The 13,513-nt window shown below is 56.7% G+C and overlaps 2 protein-coding genes across 3 annotated transcripts in view; one reads left to right on the top strand and one right to left on the bottom strand.

Annotated features, from left to right (window-relative positions):
* Positions 1-4,953, bottom strand: part of WDTC1 (WD and tetratricopeptide repeats 1) — a 28,842-nt gene extending 23,889 nt beyond the window's left edge. For both annotated transcript variants that reach the window (XM_075437751.1, XM_075437752.1), the window contains exon 1: positions 4,778-4,953. The gene's annotated coding sequence lies outside the window, so the exon portion shown is untranslated. The remainder of the gene's footprint in view (positions 1-4,777) is intronic.
* Positions 4,954-10,907: 5,954 nt separating this feature from the next.
* Positions 10,908-13,513, top strand: part of SLC9A1 (solute carrier family 9 member A1) — a 31,287-nt gene continuing 28,681 nt past the window's right edge. The window contains exon 1 of the mRNA XM_075438018.1: positions 10,908-11,246. Within this exon, the coding sequence (XP_075294133.1) occupies positions 10,943-11,246 (304 nt within the window). The 5' untranslated portion in view covers positions 10,908-10,942. The remainder of the gene's footprint in view (positions 11,247-13,513) is intronic.

Here is a 13,513-nt window from a genome sequence, read left to right as displayed (position 1 = left end):
TGGCCCCGTCCTCCTGACCCCCACCCTGCAGATCTTTAGAGGCATTTCTAAGGTCCCCTCTCAGCCTTCTCTTCTCCAGGCTGAACAAGCCCAGCTCCCTCAGCCTCTCCTCGTAGCAGAGATGCTCCAGTCCCCTCATCATCCTCGCAGCCCTCCGCTGGACTCTCTCCAGTAGCTCCTCATCTTTCTTGAACTGGGGAGCCCAGAACTGGACCCAGTACTGCAGATAGGGCCTCACCAGGGCAGAGCAGAGGGCGAGGAGAACCTCCCTCGCCCTGCTACCCACACTTCTCTGAATGCACCCCAGGAGACCATTGGCCTTCTTGGCACCCAGGGCACACTGCTGGCTCATGGTCACCCTGCCATCCCCCAGCACTCCCAGTCCCCCTCCGCAGAGCTGCTCTCCAGCAGGTCAGCCCCAGCCTGTACTGGTGCATTGGGAGCCTGTACTGGGGCACTGGATCTTCCTACCTCTCAGACGATATCCCAAGGCTCCCCTTCTCCTCCTCCTCCTCCTCCTCCTCTGTGTAGCCCTATTAAACACACCAGCCACCCGACCTCACACAGCACTTCTCTGCAGGAGCCTGTGACCAGTGACTGATGACGGTTAAACAACTTTTTCCAGGGAAGTGAATGATCCGTTAACCCAAAGTGCACCGACAAGAGGCACGAGGGGCAACATTCTAGCAGATCTCAGCGCCTCAGTCTTGCCTGCAGCTTTCCACTCCTCTTAGTGCTTCCCTACAACGCTCCCAGACTGTCCACAGTCCCCCCTCTCCAAGTAGCATCCAGCTAAGTCGTCTTCGTCCCTGCCAGGCAGGGACTGCCTGTCTTCCTCTAAGAGCAGCTTCGTTTTCTTTTGATCCTAAGACCCTGAAGAGGACTAATACCATGCCAGAGCCAAGCAGGCAGTCACCTCCCAGCCGACAAATGTCTCACTGCTCTCTTAAGAACCCAGGAAGTATTTTTGTCAGGTTTCCTACTTCTAGTCATGGCTAACTGCTAAACAGCTCCTTTTTATTCAGCTCCCACCTAGCAAGAAAGGGCACCAAATAACCTGAAGGACACACATTGAGAAATGCATGTTTATGGAAATATACAGATCCCCCATGCTCTACAGACAGAAATAGCCCACACCAAGAAGCCCATTTACTGCTAAATAAGTTATTGCAAAACCACCAATACACTACAAAACCACTCTGTGACTGTATGAACAGGATGCTCAGAGGGAACGAACACCCAAATCCCTCAAAACCTACCACTCCTTAAGAGAGACTCAAATTCTCTTGCTCTCCAACAGTCTCCTCTGCCACAGCATTTTACACCTCCTGGGACTCCAAAACACACCCTGGCTGGGGGAGCGCAGCCACACACAGGAGCTTGCTATCTCTGCGAGTGGTGTTAGCATCACAGACGCGCTGTGGAGCTTCCCAGCTCTCCGGACAGGTCATCGTCAGCTGCGGTAACTCAGAGGTGTTCTCAAGAGAGCAGGTCTCAACAAGAGATCAACATTTCTTAACTTTCTTAAAAGATACAGGTCAGGAAAATCATCCATGAAATTGGCCCTTTGGTTGGCAAAGCAGAATAAGGCAGAGTTTAAAACATCTGATACAAAACTGACTTTAAACATACTAATACCAGCAGCCAGGGCTATGCTAGCAAAGTGTTCAGTGCCGAGTACATCCGAGATGCTGATGCATGCTTTTTAGCATTTGACTATTAAAAAAAAAAAAAAAAAAAAAGACATGCCTGGAAAAAAAAGCAAACAGTCGAACGGGAATGCAGGGGCCTAAGGTGTCTTCTCTTGCCTAGACAGGGCTTGGTTTGGCGACTGAATGTTGTAAAATGCTTAAAGGCCTCCCAGAATATGTGTATATGCTTGGCCAAGAAGATTCTTAAGAGCCTTTCTTGCTTTCACGATGCTATTTTTTGTTGCTCAACAGGTATTCCACAGCTGTAAAGGCTTTAGCAACCTTAAGTTATCGTGGAATCACAGACAAAGAATTACAAAGTCCCAAATTCTCATCCCAGGTCAGACGTTGTCCATTAGCCACAACTGGTTGCAACCCCAGACTCACGTTCACCATGAATACGACAGTTACCTAGGTCTCGAGTTCATACGTGCAGAGCTGCTACTACGAAACAGGCATTAAGTGCCCTTAACACTGAAGATTATATTGACCACACCGGTGTACCTGTAGACCAACAGTCTCCAATTACGTTAGAAACTGACCCTGGCATAAAGCATAAAATCCTCTAAGCTCTGTAGGTCTCCTGGGGAAAAAAAAAATACATAAATAATCAGAGAAGAATCAACCGCACCTCTGGTTTCTCAGACAGGTAAAGGCTTCCAGTCACGAAACCCCTTCGAAGAGTCTGTCCGTTTGTTACCACTAAAGGCAGGCACATCAGTATAGGATGTTCCTCTTTCTGCAAAACCACTGTGCAAATTCTGTTCACTTTTAGACACATTCTTTCCTAAACCATTCAGGCAGTTTTCTAGCTTTTAACTAAACCTGCATAATCTCATTTCATCATGAGTTGGTTAAGTCCCAGTGACAAGGAACACCTTAGGATAAATCTGCACGACTGCTACCAGCGATGATCCCACAAGCAGCTTCGCTTTGGCCACACGTAAGAGACCATCATGACCTTTTTTGGTCACTTATTAGATTGCACTGGAGCATGTTTCTCCATCACCCTTCAAGAGAATCTCTGCATTCAATTCCAAGCAAGGACAACTGTCCCTCATCCCTCGCTCTTCCAAACCTGCCTGGAACACCCCAAACAGGACTAAAAACCTGGGATCCAGTTAAAGCTGTCACCTCATCCACAGTAACAGTCTCTTCTCAAGCTACACCCCGAAGCGCAAAGAGGACCATCCCACCTGCAGTCAGCTGCAGTTCACTGGTGGACTCTTCTGCTCCTGCAGTGCAAAGCTCCAAAGGCAGAACAAGAACTTTCGCAACACTTGGCCTTTAAATCCGCAGTCAAAAATTAACAAGCCACGGATTTCTGCAGGCTGTGGGCTCAAAAGCTGCTAGGCTGCATTTACACTGACAGTAACTTAGGAGCCCCTTAAGCTCCTGGAAATGTACGCTGTGAAAGGGTGCTTCGGGGGAGGGGGAGGAAGGGGAGTAACAAAATTCTCTGGCTTTCCCCAGCCGGCTCTTCTGATTTTCCTGAAACACTCGCTCTAAGCCTGGAAACAAAGCCTCACCACTGATAATGCAAACAATTCAGTTGCTTTAATACTGAACGGTCCCAACACAGCTAGGATTTGGGGGGTTGTTCCTTTGCTTGAATGTATTCTCCCCTCACAGAATCACCTGCACACACCCCCCTACCTCACCCCCACACACAGCAACGCACTGACACAGAGAAGTGCCCTGCAGATGTGGCTTCGAAATTCAAACCCAGGGACCGCTGCCCTTCAGAAAAGCTCCATCAACACTAAGAAACTCCCCAAAGCAGCAGGACTCATTTTAAATTAGCGATCTTAAATAAGCAATGCGATTCCTAACTGTTTGGATGTGCCCAAGTTTCTCAGTCTCCAAACTCAAGGTCATTGAAAAAAACAGCACTCTGCACGCTACAAGCCTTGCGGATGCGCGACTCATCCCAGAAGAAGATTCCTATGACCCTTCCCTTAAGCATCTATAAATTACTTCACCCATCCAAATACCACCCAGGACCCAACTCAGCGGGTTGCTTCAGCCTCACAACTTATTTCCCCTGTCCTCTTTACCTTGACTTTCCAAGAGGTCACAGATCAAATTAAAATATATAGATACAAATAGGTAATTTCTTTATGAAGCCTAGAGAAACAAGATGAAATGACCCGGTTAGCAGCAGACACCTCATCAGAAAAAGGTTTTGCTACAGCTGAAGGAGTTGCCAGGAGCAGCAGTCGCTCCCCTGGACAGATGGCTGGGAACACGGAGCCAGCCAGCGACAGAGGAAGGAGCTGCTGTCCACAAGAGAGGTGGACAGGAGCAGAAGTAGGACCTGAGACCTGATGGACCCAGCACGAGAGCGTCAGGGAAATTTCGATCTGCCCAGAGACGCCGGCCCACACGGTGGTTATAGCTCAGGCAGCAGCCCCCTAAGCCGGCATCCTCCCTCCATCCACAGGGAGCAAGCGAAGGTGCAAGCCAGCACCTCCACCCAGCAGAAGCACCAGCCTGACGCCCAGCAGCTCCAGGAGGGCGTTTAGCTGGCAGAGGAGGAAAGGCTGATCCCCTCCCAGGGAAAGGGGCTGCAGGACACCCACCAAGTTTCACACCAAGGCTTTAGCGAGGGAAAGGTGAGCAAGGGAGGGAGAGGGGCAGAGTCAGCCCTCAGGAAAGAAGAGAGGAAAGTGAGGACAGGGCAGTGCCAGCTGTGGGAGGGGGAAACGAGAAGTCCAAAAGCAGGTGCTGAACCTGGTAGAGGGCAGGTGTCGAGGGGCTGGGGGGAAGAGGGGCTTGCTTAGAGGGCGAGGGCAGGCAGAAGGGACGGGGAAAGGGGGGGTGAGGATACAGGAGGCCTTCTTAAGCGGGGTGGCGTCAGGCTTCTGGCAAAGGCGAAGGGGGGGTGCCTGGCAGGGAGATGGCGGGGGGGCACCTGACCGGGCCTGGGGTGGGGGTAACCGACGGGAAAGAGCGGGGTGCGGGGAGAAGAACCGTCCGGACAGGGAGGTAAGGGCGGGGGGGGGGGGGGGGGAGCTGACAGGGACGGGGGCACGGGCTGCAGGGAGGAGCGCCGGCGGGGCCCGGCCGGCCCGCGGGACCGTTACCTGTCAGGCCTCCCGGGTGCGGGCGCTGGAAGTTGCGACGCTCCATCCATGCGGGGGGGAGGGGGAAGCGGGACCGAGCGGAGAGGGGAGCCCAGAAGGGCCCCGCAGGCGCCGGGCACCGTCCCCGGGGCGCGGGGAGGGCCCTCAGGCGCGGCCCGGCCCAGGCCCCGGCCGCGGCCCCGCGCCCCCTCCCCTGTTTACCCCCTCCAGCTGTCCGGGGCTCAGCAGCACCCCCCGCCGCCGCTCTGCCCGCGCAGCTCTGCGCATGCGCCACGCCAACTACGCCACCACCCCCCCGACACCCGCAACTACCGCGACTCCACGCGAACGGCGTAAGTCGCTTCCGAGAATACCGCCTCGGCCGGCCCTCCCGGCCGCCGTCACCCCGTGATTGACAGCTCCCCGAGCCAACGGAGAGAGGAGAGCTCTTCAGGGGGCGGGAGTGCGACGCCGCGAAGGGGCTACTGGGAGTTGTAGTCGGCGGGGGAGATATGGCCGCCGGTTTGGGGGGTACCGCCCGCGGCGCTGAGGCTTCAGAGCCCGCCCGCCCGCCTCCTTCTGCCCCTCCCGCGGCTCCTCTTCCTCCTTCCCCACACCCGGGGGCTGCTTAAAGCCAGGCCTCGCTGGGCCTGTATCCCCTCAGAGCGCAGGCCGCAGCGGGGCCTGGGCCTCAGCTGCCTCACGCCCCGGCGGGCGCCCGGCCTGTGCCGGCCCTCAAACACGGCCTCGATGGGGGGAGAAGCTTGGGCTTCCCGGCCCTCGTTCCGTGACCCGCTGCGGCCGGGAGCCGTCCCGCCCGGCTCGCCCCGCCGCAGGGGCAGGCGCCAGGCCGCTGCCCCCGCAGGGAACCCCCCCCTTCCCCGCCGAGCCTTGGCCTTGCCACCTGCCATTCGTCCAAGTGAAGCGCGCAGCCCGGGCACCGCAAAGTTAAGTTTTATCTTTTTTTTTGGGAAAAAAATAACTCCGTGGAAAGAGCCAGGGGGTGGCACTGTTTGCAAAAGCCTTGCCTTCGCCTCGTCCTTCCCGCCGCTGGCCAGACCTTGGGGCTAAGGCATGGCTGCCATCTCTGCTAAGTCATAATTATCTTCATGCACCCTCCCCACGGGGGTGCGTGTGTGTGAAATAAAAGTTATGAATTCATCTCCCTGTGATTTATTTCAACAATTAAACATTCTGAGGCCTATTAATAAAAGTGTAATGAATAGTTTAAATTTTCATTTAGAACTTAATTCCATCGTTTCTAGATAATCCCAGCTGCACAACAGAAGAAAATTGCTACTTGCCTTTTCTGTGTTAACTGAAGGAGCAAAAAGCCCCTAAAATCCGCTGTTATAGGAAGCATGAGGACTCCGCCACACACCTCCAGCCTTACCAACGCCAGACCAGCCGTTAGCTGTAATGATCTGTCTTCATCTCACAGCCCGTTAACTTCTTCAGCTATTGTTGACATTCTTTATGGAAGATAGGTGTTAATTGTTGCCTCTGTATCTGTCCAGACTCTTTTAATTAAACAAATAATCATTAGGGTCCGTCACTATCATCCTTACAACAGGGCTTTATCTTCTTTTCTCAGATGCCGTCCTTATGGGGATCCAAACTCTACTCGGAAAATCAGGCAGGCTTCAGATGCCCTTGACATGTAAGTTTTACTTGCTGACAGAAAGGAAATTGGGGCACAGGAGCTCGATTTTTTTCCGCGCTGGTGACAGACATAACAGTGGCTGAAGCCAAGGAGGACCGGGGGTACTCACTGGTTCTGCACATCAGAGCTGAAGTTTCCCTGCTGCAGTCTCAAAGGGAACCGGAGAATGTTGGGGAATGTAAACAAGGCGTTCTCCTCCCAGCGCCTGACCTCCTGCGGGATAAGCACCACCTTGGGGAGTATCCTCGCGAAACAGGGCTGCGGGGTTTTCAGTCCAGGGAAGGGTACAGGGAGCAAGGAATAAAACTGCCTGAGAGTTGGACTTCCCCGTCTTACAATGTTTGAGGGAAAACAACTGAAGTCGTACAGAAGGCATTTGTTAACGCTTTCACTAAATACCTATCCCCTATGCTGCCCTCAATCTATGCTACACACAGAAAAAAAAAGAAAATTCAGTGCAAAAGCCCCATGACATGCACAAAAAAGTTAGGTTTTACACCCCGTGCCGTAGTTAGGTAGTCACAGTGCATGTGTACAGAGGTTCATAGACACAGATTTTACTCTCTGAGAGAGAAGCAGCGTGGTTTGTCCTGCAGACCCCTGGCCAGCGAGTGCTGGAGCTGGACAAGCATTTGTTTGCAGGTTGAAATGATTAGGCTACAGCTGTTGAAATAAAATTGAGAGTCGTGCATCCTTTACTTTCCACTTCACTGTGCTGTTTATTGGGGCAGACCAGAGAAAAAGAAAATAATTCAACTGAGAAAGCCTGATCTGCACCCACTTTGCTCAAGTAACTGTGAGTTGCAAGTGGGGGTGGAGGAACAAGGGCAAAGTGTAAACAGAAAGGGAGGTAGCACCGCCAAGTTCATCTTTATCAAACAAATGCACAGAGGAGAAAAAAAGAGCTGGGTCTAATACAGAAATGGACTCCAAACGTATAGAAACGTGCTTGTCGCCAGCGTGGGCTGCGGCCAGTACGTACGGCAAGGCCTGCGCTCCTGGGTTCTTTGAGCAAATCTGCTGCCGATTCCTTGCACGACTTCAGAAAACACTTCCCTTTCGGTGCCTGCCTGGTTTCCCTCCCTGTGCAATGTAAATGATGTTTACCTTGTGCTGATTAACATGTGCTGGAAAATATTTAGACCCTCTGATCAAAGCTACTACAGAATAGCAAAGCTTTGCAGAGGATTCTCTCAATACGAGGCTGAATTCTGCATGATTTACATGTGAACACGACTCCGGGCATTTTCTGGGTACTGTGTTAGCGTGTGCTGGGTTGTGAAGCTCCGCGCACTTGCATGGAAGAGCAGGGGGAACGCCGGTGCCTGGGTCAGAGAAGGTGCCCAGCTGCACGACTGCTCAAAGGCGGGAGGTGCGAAGTATTTCCAGAGGCCAAGGAAGACAATTATGAACTTAGGTACATACACAGTGTCGGATTTTGCTCTCCAAGATACAAGAGGATAAGCTCTGGTGTGTTATAACTTACGTAGTTTGCTTGATGGGACATTTTTAAAGCTCCATCTGCCCGTTCATGCAGTTGTATTGCTCTCCCTTTGCAGACTAAGAAGCTTAATCCTAATTACGCTCCCTCCCGGTTCGAGTTCCAAGAATCACAGCGAGCATCTCGGCTGGACCATGAAAAGCTGGAGGTGACTGGACTACTCCCCTAACACAGGAGGCACCAATAACTGAAAACAGCCCCAAGGCAGCTCAAGCCCAGGGCCCTGATGGGGAGATTTGCCACTGTCAGAGCGCTGCAGTGCTGATGGACTAACTCGGGATCACAGATTTAATTGGATGTCTCCAGGTCTTGGTCTCCCGACCCGGAGGAAGCAGGAATATCCTTCCACTTTGTCAAGAATTTGCACCAACCGAAATCCTTCGCGGAGTTCGATAGGTTCAAAGGCCCTTGTCCAGCCGGTGTCGTTCAGCCAAGCAGGCTGGGAACGTACGCCCCCGAAGTAGCAAGAAGTTAATTTGATGCTGCGTCCCCCCCTGGCAAACGTACGCCGGGCAGGTATCAGCCGGTTCACACCTACCCACCACGGCTGCCGGCTGATCCAGGCGTGAGGAGGTGGAAAAATCTGACCCAGTTATTTCACGGGAACATTGTACCAGTTTTAGCTTCTCCGAACTGTTCCTGAGAGAAAACCAGCCCCAGTGTTTTCTCCTGAGCAAGTCCCTAGTTGTCTGCGTGCTGCCAGCGCACGGTCCTGCTTCAACCAAAGCGCGTACGAACTGCTGTCGTCTTGGATCAGGCTTCTCACCCAGACATGACTAAGCCCTTTCAAAACGCTCAGGATTTCTTGCTTAATTGCTGAAACGGATTAATTTGCTTATCCAGCACATAACCAAGCGGAAGAGAGGAATTGACACACCTAGCTGGTTCCTGCTCGGGCTGGTGACTCACTTTAAATGACAGGTCACGTTCGTTGGTGATGATTTCCACCAAGTAGCTGCAGCAAGGCTGCCGTGCTCCCCTCCTGTCTGCTGGGCTGTGTTCCCTGCAGCCTTCACCGAGCGCATCCAACTGCTGATGCCATCTTCAAACAAGAACGTAGCTGATGCCAACAAGAACATCACCATCAAAGCTCAAGTTTTAGCAGCCGTGCATCATGTCGAGGGCCTGTGCCTTCCCCACACCGAGTGCCTCCGAGGATCAGGGGCTGCATCTTTACCAAAAGGCTTATTTGCCCCTAAAGTTCAGCTGATGAATCAGTTCAAAACTCCCGCTGGTTTTGATCTTTCCAGTCACACACACGTGATGGCCAGGAAGTCGGTAGCAGAGCCAAGAAATCAGGGTGGCTGAGCCCAGACGCACGGTGCCGAGCAACTCCCCCGCTACTCCAGTGGTTTTATTACAGCCTTATCAGATTTCCTGGTGACTCAGACGACGCTGGTGACCGGGGTGAAGGGCAGCGCGGTACCAACGAGCACAGATGGGGTTACAGCACTGTGTTGGTCCAGAATAGCAGCCCACCAGGCCTGTCCCTCCAGAAGGCATCGCTCTGCAACTCCCACCGAAAGCCCACCGCCCCAGAGCTCCCCGTGGCTGTCCCTCTCCAAGCAGCAGACACGGAGGAGGCAGGGGGTGCTCCGCTCTCCCCGATGGGCCCGGGGTGCTCTGCCATCCCCACAAGCCCCGGCTGCCTCCCCTCAGGGCACCCCCACTCTGCTGTGTCACCCCACTGCACCCCTCCAGCTGCAGGCACCCCCCAGGCCAGTCCACAGATCCCGTTTCCCTCCCTTTCCTTTGCACCCCCATGCCCTTCCATTAGGGCCCCTTTGACTCCTGGCACCCCCTTCCCCTCCCTGCACCCCTCCTTGCGTTCCCCACCCCGTCCCTCTTTGCATCCACCTTGCATTAGCACCCCTTGCCTCCACGGATGTCCTCTTTGCATTGCACCCCCTTGTCTCCTTGCACCCTGCCTTGCCCTGCACCTCCGAGTCTTGCATCCTCGCCCATTGCTTGCTGCTCCTCTGTGCACCCCCTTTTCAGTTGGATCCCCCCCTTGCCTTAGCACCCTTCCACTTCTCTGCTCCCCCCCTTTGTGCTGCACCCCACTTTGTGCTGCACCCCCTCACCTCCAGGCGCCCCCTTTGCAGCAGCACCCGCCTTGCCTTGTTCCTTTCTCCCCTCTTTGCACCCCTCTTTGCATCGCATCCTCCTCCTCCATGCACCCCCCCTCCACGCACCCCTCTCCTTGCACCCCTCTTGCATGAGCACCTCCAGCTCCCGTGCTCCCTGTTTTGTGCTCCCCCCCACTTTGCAGCTGCACCTTGCTTTGCCCTGCACCCCATCTTCCACGAGCACCATCCACCCCCGTGCTCCCCACTCTGCACCGCACCCCCAACCCATACAACCCCCCCCTCCACACACCCCTCTCCTTGCACCCCTCTTGCGTGAGCTGCCGTGCTCCCCTCTCTTCTGCTCCCCCCAAGCTCCGCAGCAGCACCCAGCTTTGCAGAGCCCCCCATCTTCCACAGCACCCCCTGCCCCCGTGCTCCCCACTCCGCACTGCACCCCCAAACAAGCAACCCCCACCTTCCACACACCCCTCTCCTTGCACCCCTCTTGCATGAGCTCCCGCGCCCCCCCTTCTGCTCCCCCCAAGCTCCGCAGCAGCACCCAGCTTTGCAGAGCCCCCCATCTTCCACAGCACCCCCCGCTCCCCCCTTTGCACCGCACCCCCGACCCCTGCAACCCCCCTCCGTGCACCCCTTGCCCCGCACCCCACCTTCCACCCGCAACCCCCGCCCCCGTGCTCCCCCCTCCTCACCCCCTTTCTCCCGCACCCCCTCTCCCCTCCCCGTTCCGCAGGGCCCCGCCCCCCGCCGCAGCCCCGCCCCTGGCCCCGCCCGCGTCTCCGCCCCCGCCGCGCGCCGCTGGCTGGGCTGGGCCCCGGCGCCGCGGCCGCCCCAGCTGCGCTCCGGCTGTCAGCGGGGCGGCTCCAGCCCAGCGGCCCCGGCGGGCCCCGCCGCCCGCCCGAGACCCCCCTCCCGCACCCCAGCTCCCCGCCGCCATGGCCGCCCTGCCCTGGGCCCTGCTGCTGCTGCTGCTGCTGGGCCCGCTGCTGCCCGGCCGGGGCTTGCAGGCCGACCGGCAGCCGGCCCCGCCGCCCGCGGGGAACACCGGGGGCTTCACCCCCGCGCCGCCCGCCTCCTCCCAGGAGATCCAGCCGGTGAACAAGCAGCCGGCCAACGGCTCGGGAGAGGGGCACGCCAAGCCCCGCAAAGCCTTCCCCGTCCTGGGCATCGACTACACGCACGTCCGTGTCCCCTTCGAGATCTCCCTCTGGATCCTGCTGGCCTGTCTCATGAAGCTGGGTAGGGCGGCGGGGTCGCGGCGGGGTGCCGGGGGAAGGGCAGCAGGGAGGGACCCCTCCAGCACCCCGGGGAGGGACCCTCGGCTTCGTGGGGCAGGCAGCCGCAGCATCCCAAGTAGGGACCCCCCAAGCATCCCAAGGAGGGACCGCCTGGAGCATCCCAAGGAGGGACCCCCCCAAGCATCACATCCCAGGGTGGGACCCCCCTGAGCATCCCAAGTAGGGATCCCCCCGAGCATCCTGAGGAGGGACCCCCCCCAAGCATCGCATCCCAGGGTGGCACCGCCCTGAGCATCCCAAGGAGGGACTGCCTGGAGCATCCCAAGGAGAGACCCCCCCGAGCATCACATCCCAGGGTGGGACCCCCCTGAACATCCCAAGGAGGGACCGCCTGGAGCATCCTAGGATGGAACACCCGCCAAGCATCCCAAGTAGGGATCCCCCCAAACATCCTGAGGAGGGACCCCCCAAACAATCATTGCATCCCAGGGTGGGACCCCCCCAAGCATCCCAAGGAGGGACCCCCCGGAGCATCCCAGGGTGGGACCCCCCCAAGCATCCCAGGGCAAAATCCCCCGTGCGTCCTGTGCAGCTCCCCCAGGCAGCCCGGGGCAGGGGTGGGCACCGCTCTCCCCACAACCTTGGGTCTCTGCGGTGGGCCTGGCAGGCAGGGCAGCAGCACCCCAGCAGCCCCGGTGCTCGGCACCGGCTTGCTCGTCTCGCTGTCCGGGCGAGGGGCTGAAGATGCTCCCCGCCCCCGCCCCTCCCCTGTTTGGACCAGGTTTGCCGTCCTCCCTTTGGCACTCAGGTAGCAGCAGGGAGGAAGCGTCCGGTTTGTTTCTTTGCCTCCTTGCTCAACCACAGATGCCTTTTGTAACCTTGGAGAAGTCACTTAAAAATCTCCCAGTGCTTCAGCCTCCCCTTCCTCCCCCTCCGCAGCAGACCGGGGTGGGCAGCTGCCTCTGCTGCAAAGCGTCCGGAGTATTCCTGCGTTAATGGTAACGAGCATCACGGGCTGCAGGGCTGGGAAAAGTCACCCGCTCTGATGACCCGCTCTGGGAAAGCATCAGTCTGCCGGGGCGGGGGTTGTTGACAAAGTGTTTTCCAAACTTCTGCGGCTGGATCGATACCGCCCAAATTACCCCAAAGCGTGTGAGGTGATGTAACTGCTCCGCGCTCACTGGCACCGGCGCGCCGGCCCCAGCCTCTGGCAGTGCAGAGGTCGAGCTGGCCCCGGTCCCGTCGGTAGTGCGAAAGCCGAGAGGGCAGGTGAAATGTTTGCCTGTTCTGCCTTGGAGCGGGTGACGGGAGGGAAGGGAGCTCTGCGTTGCCTTCATTTTGCTCCTCAGTTACCATCAGCGATTTAATAACGCTGCCAGCTTGCTGATTGAAATCTTGCTTTGGGAGCTTTTTCGAACTGGTGTCCGCTGGAAACTGGGCCCTGGCCTGGCCTGGAGGGGTCCGAGAGACCCCCAGGAGCTCAGCTCCTCCCTGCCCAGCTTTTCCTAAAAATACCTCGTCCCCTTCCCAGCCTGCTGTGAGCGTGCGTAGGCAGGTGAAGCCCCATTTTCGCAGTCCCTCCTGGGTGTTTTATTTACATGTAGGCGCGGGAGTGCAAACACTGCAGACCTGGAGGCTTCCTGCCTGTCTGGGAGACAAGCAGTCGGGGCAGAGCGGAACCAGGCAGGATCCGTGGGGTTTATCCCTTCCCGGCTGTGCCCAAAAATGGTTTAAGGCACTTTTAGCTAGAAGGTGCCTTGCCGTAGGCGATGCAGCCGCGAAATCTCCTTTCCCAGGGCTCACCCCTGCGCATGTTAAGCGACCTCTGCTAGCTATTCGGGGCTATTGCACTGCGTTTTCAGTCCTCCTGCTTCGGAGAGCAAAGAGTGATGAAATCAGAAGTATCTGTGCGGAAGCTGGTGGAGAAAGGAGGGGCTAACGGCGCTGGCCTGCGTCCCTGCTCGAGGTGTGCTCTGAGAAACCGCCGCTGGAAAGCGCTGGAATGGGCAGCAGAAAGCGGCTCCCTGGGGACATACATGGTGGGGGACACGGGGACATTGCTGCCTGCCGGCCACCCCCCTCGCACGGGCACCCTCCGTCATCGGCGCGGCGCTGGGTCCCTGCGTGAAGCTGTTTCCGCTGCCTTTCCCTGAAGTTAGGGCTCGTTTGTGCCGCAGGAAAAGTTATTTCTGGCGGTGGGCTGAGCCCCGTTGGTTCTTACGTGTTAAAAGTATTATGCAAGGCTGCTTGTTTAAGGGGTGTATTCTG

Source organism: Opisthocomus hoazin, chromosome 17 (genome assembly GCF_030867145.1).
Source record: "Opisthocomus hoazin isolate bOpiHoa1 chromosome 17, bOpiHoa1.hap1, whole genome shotgun sequence".
In the NCBI taxonomy this organism is placed as follows: Eukaryota; Metazoa; Chordata; class Aves; order Opisthocomiformes; family Opisthocomidae; genus Opisthocomus; species Opisthocomus hoazin.
Note: the sequence above shows the minus strand (reverse complement) of the source record. Positions and strands in the feature narration are given on the sequence as shown.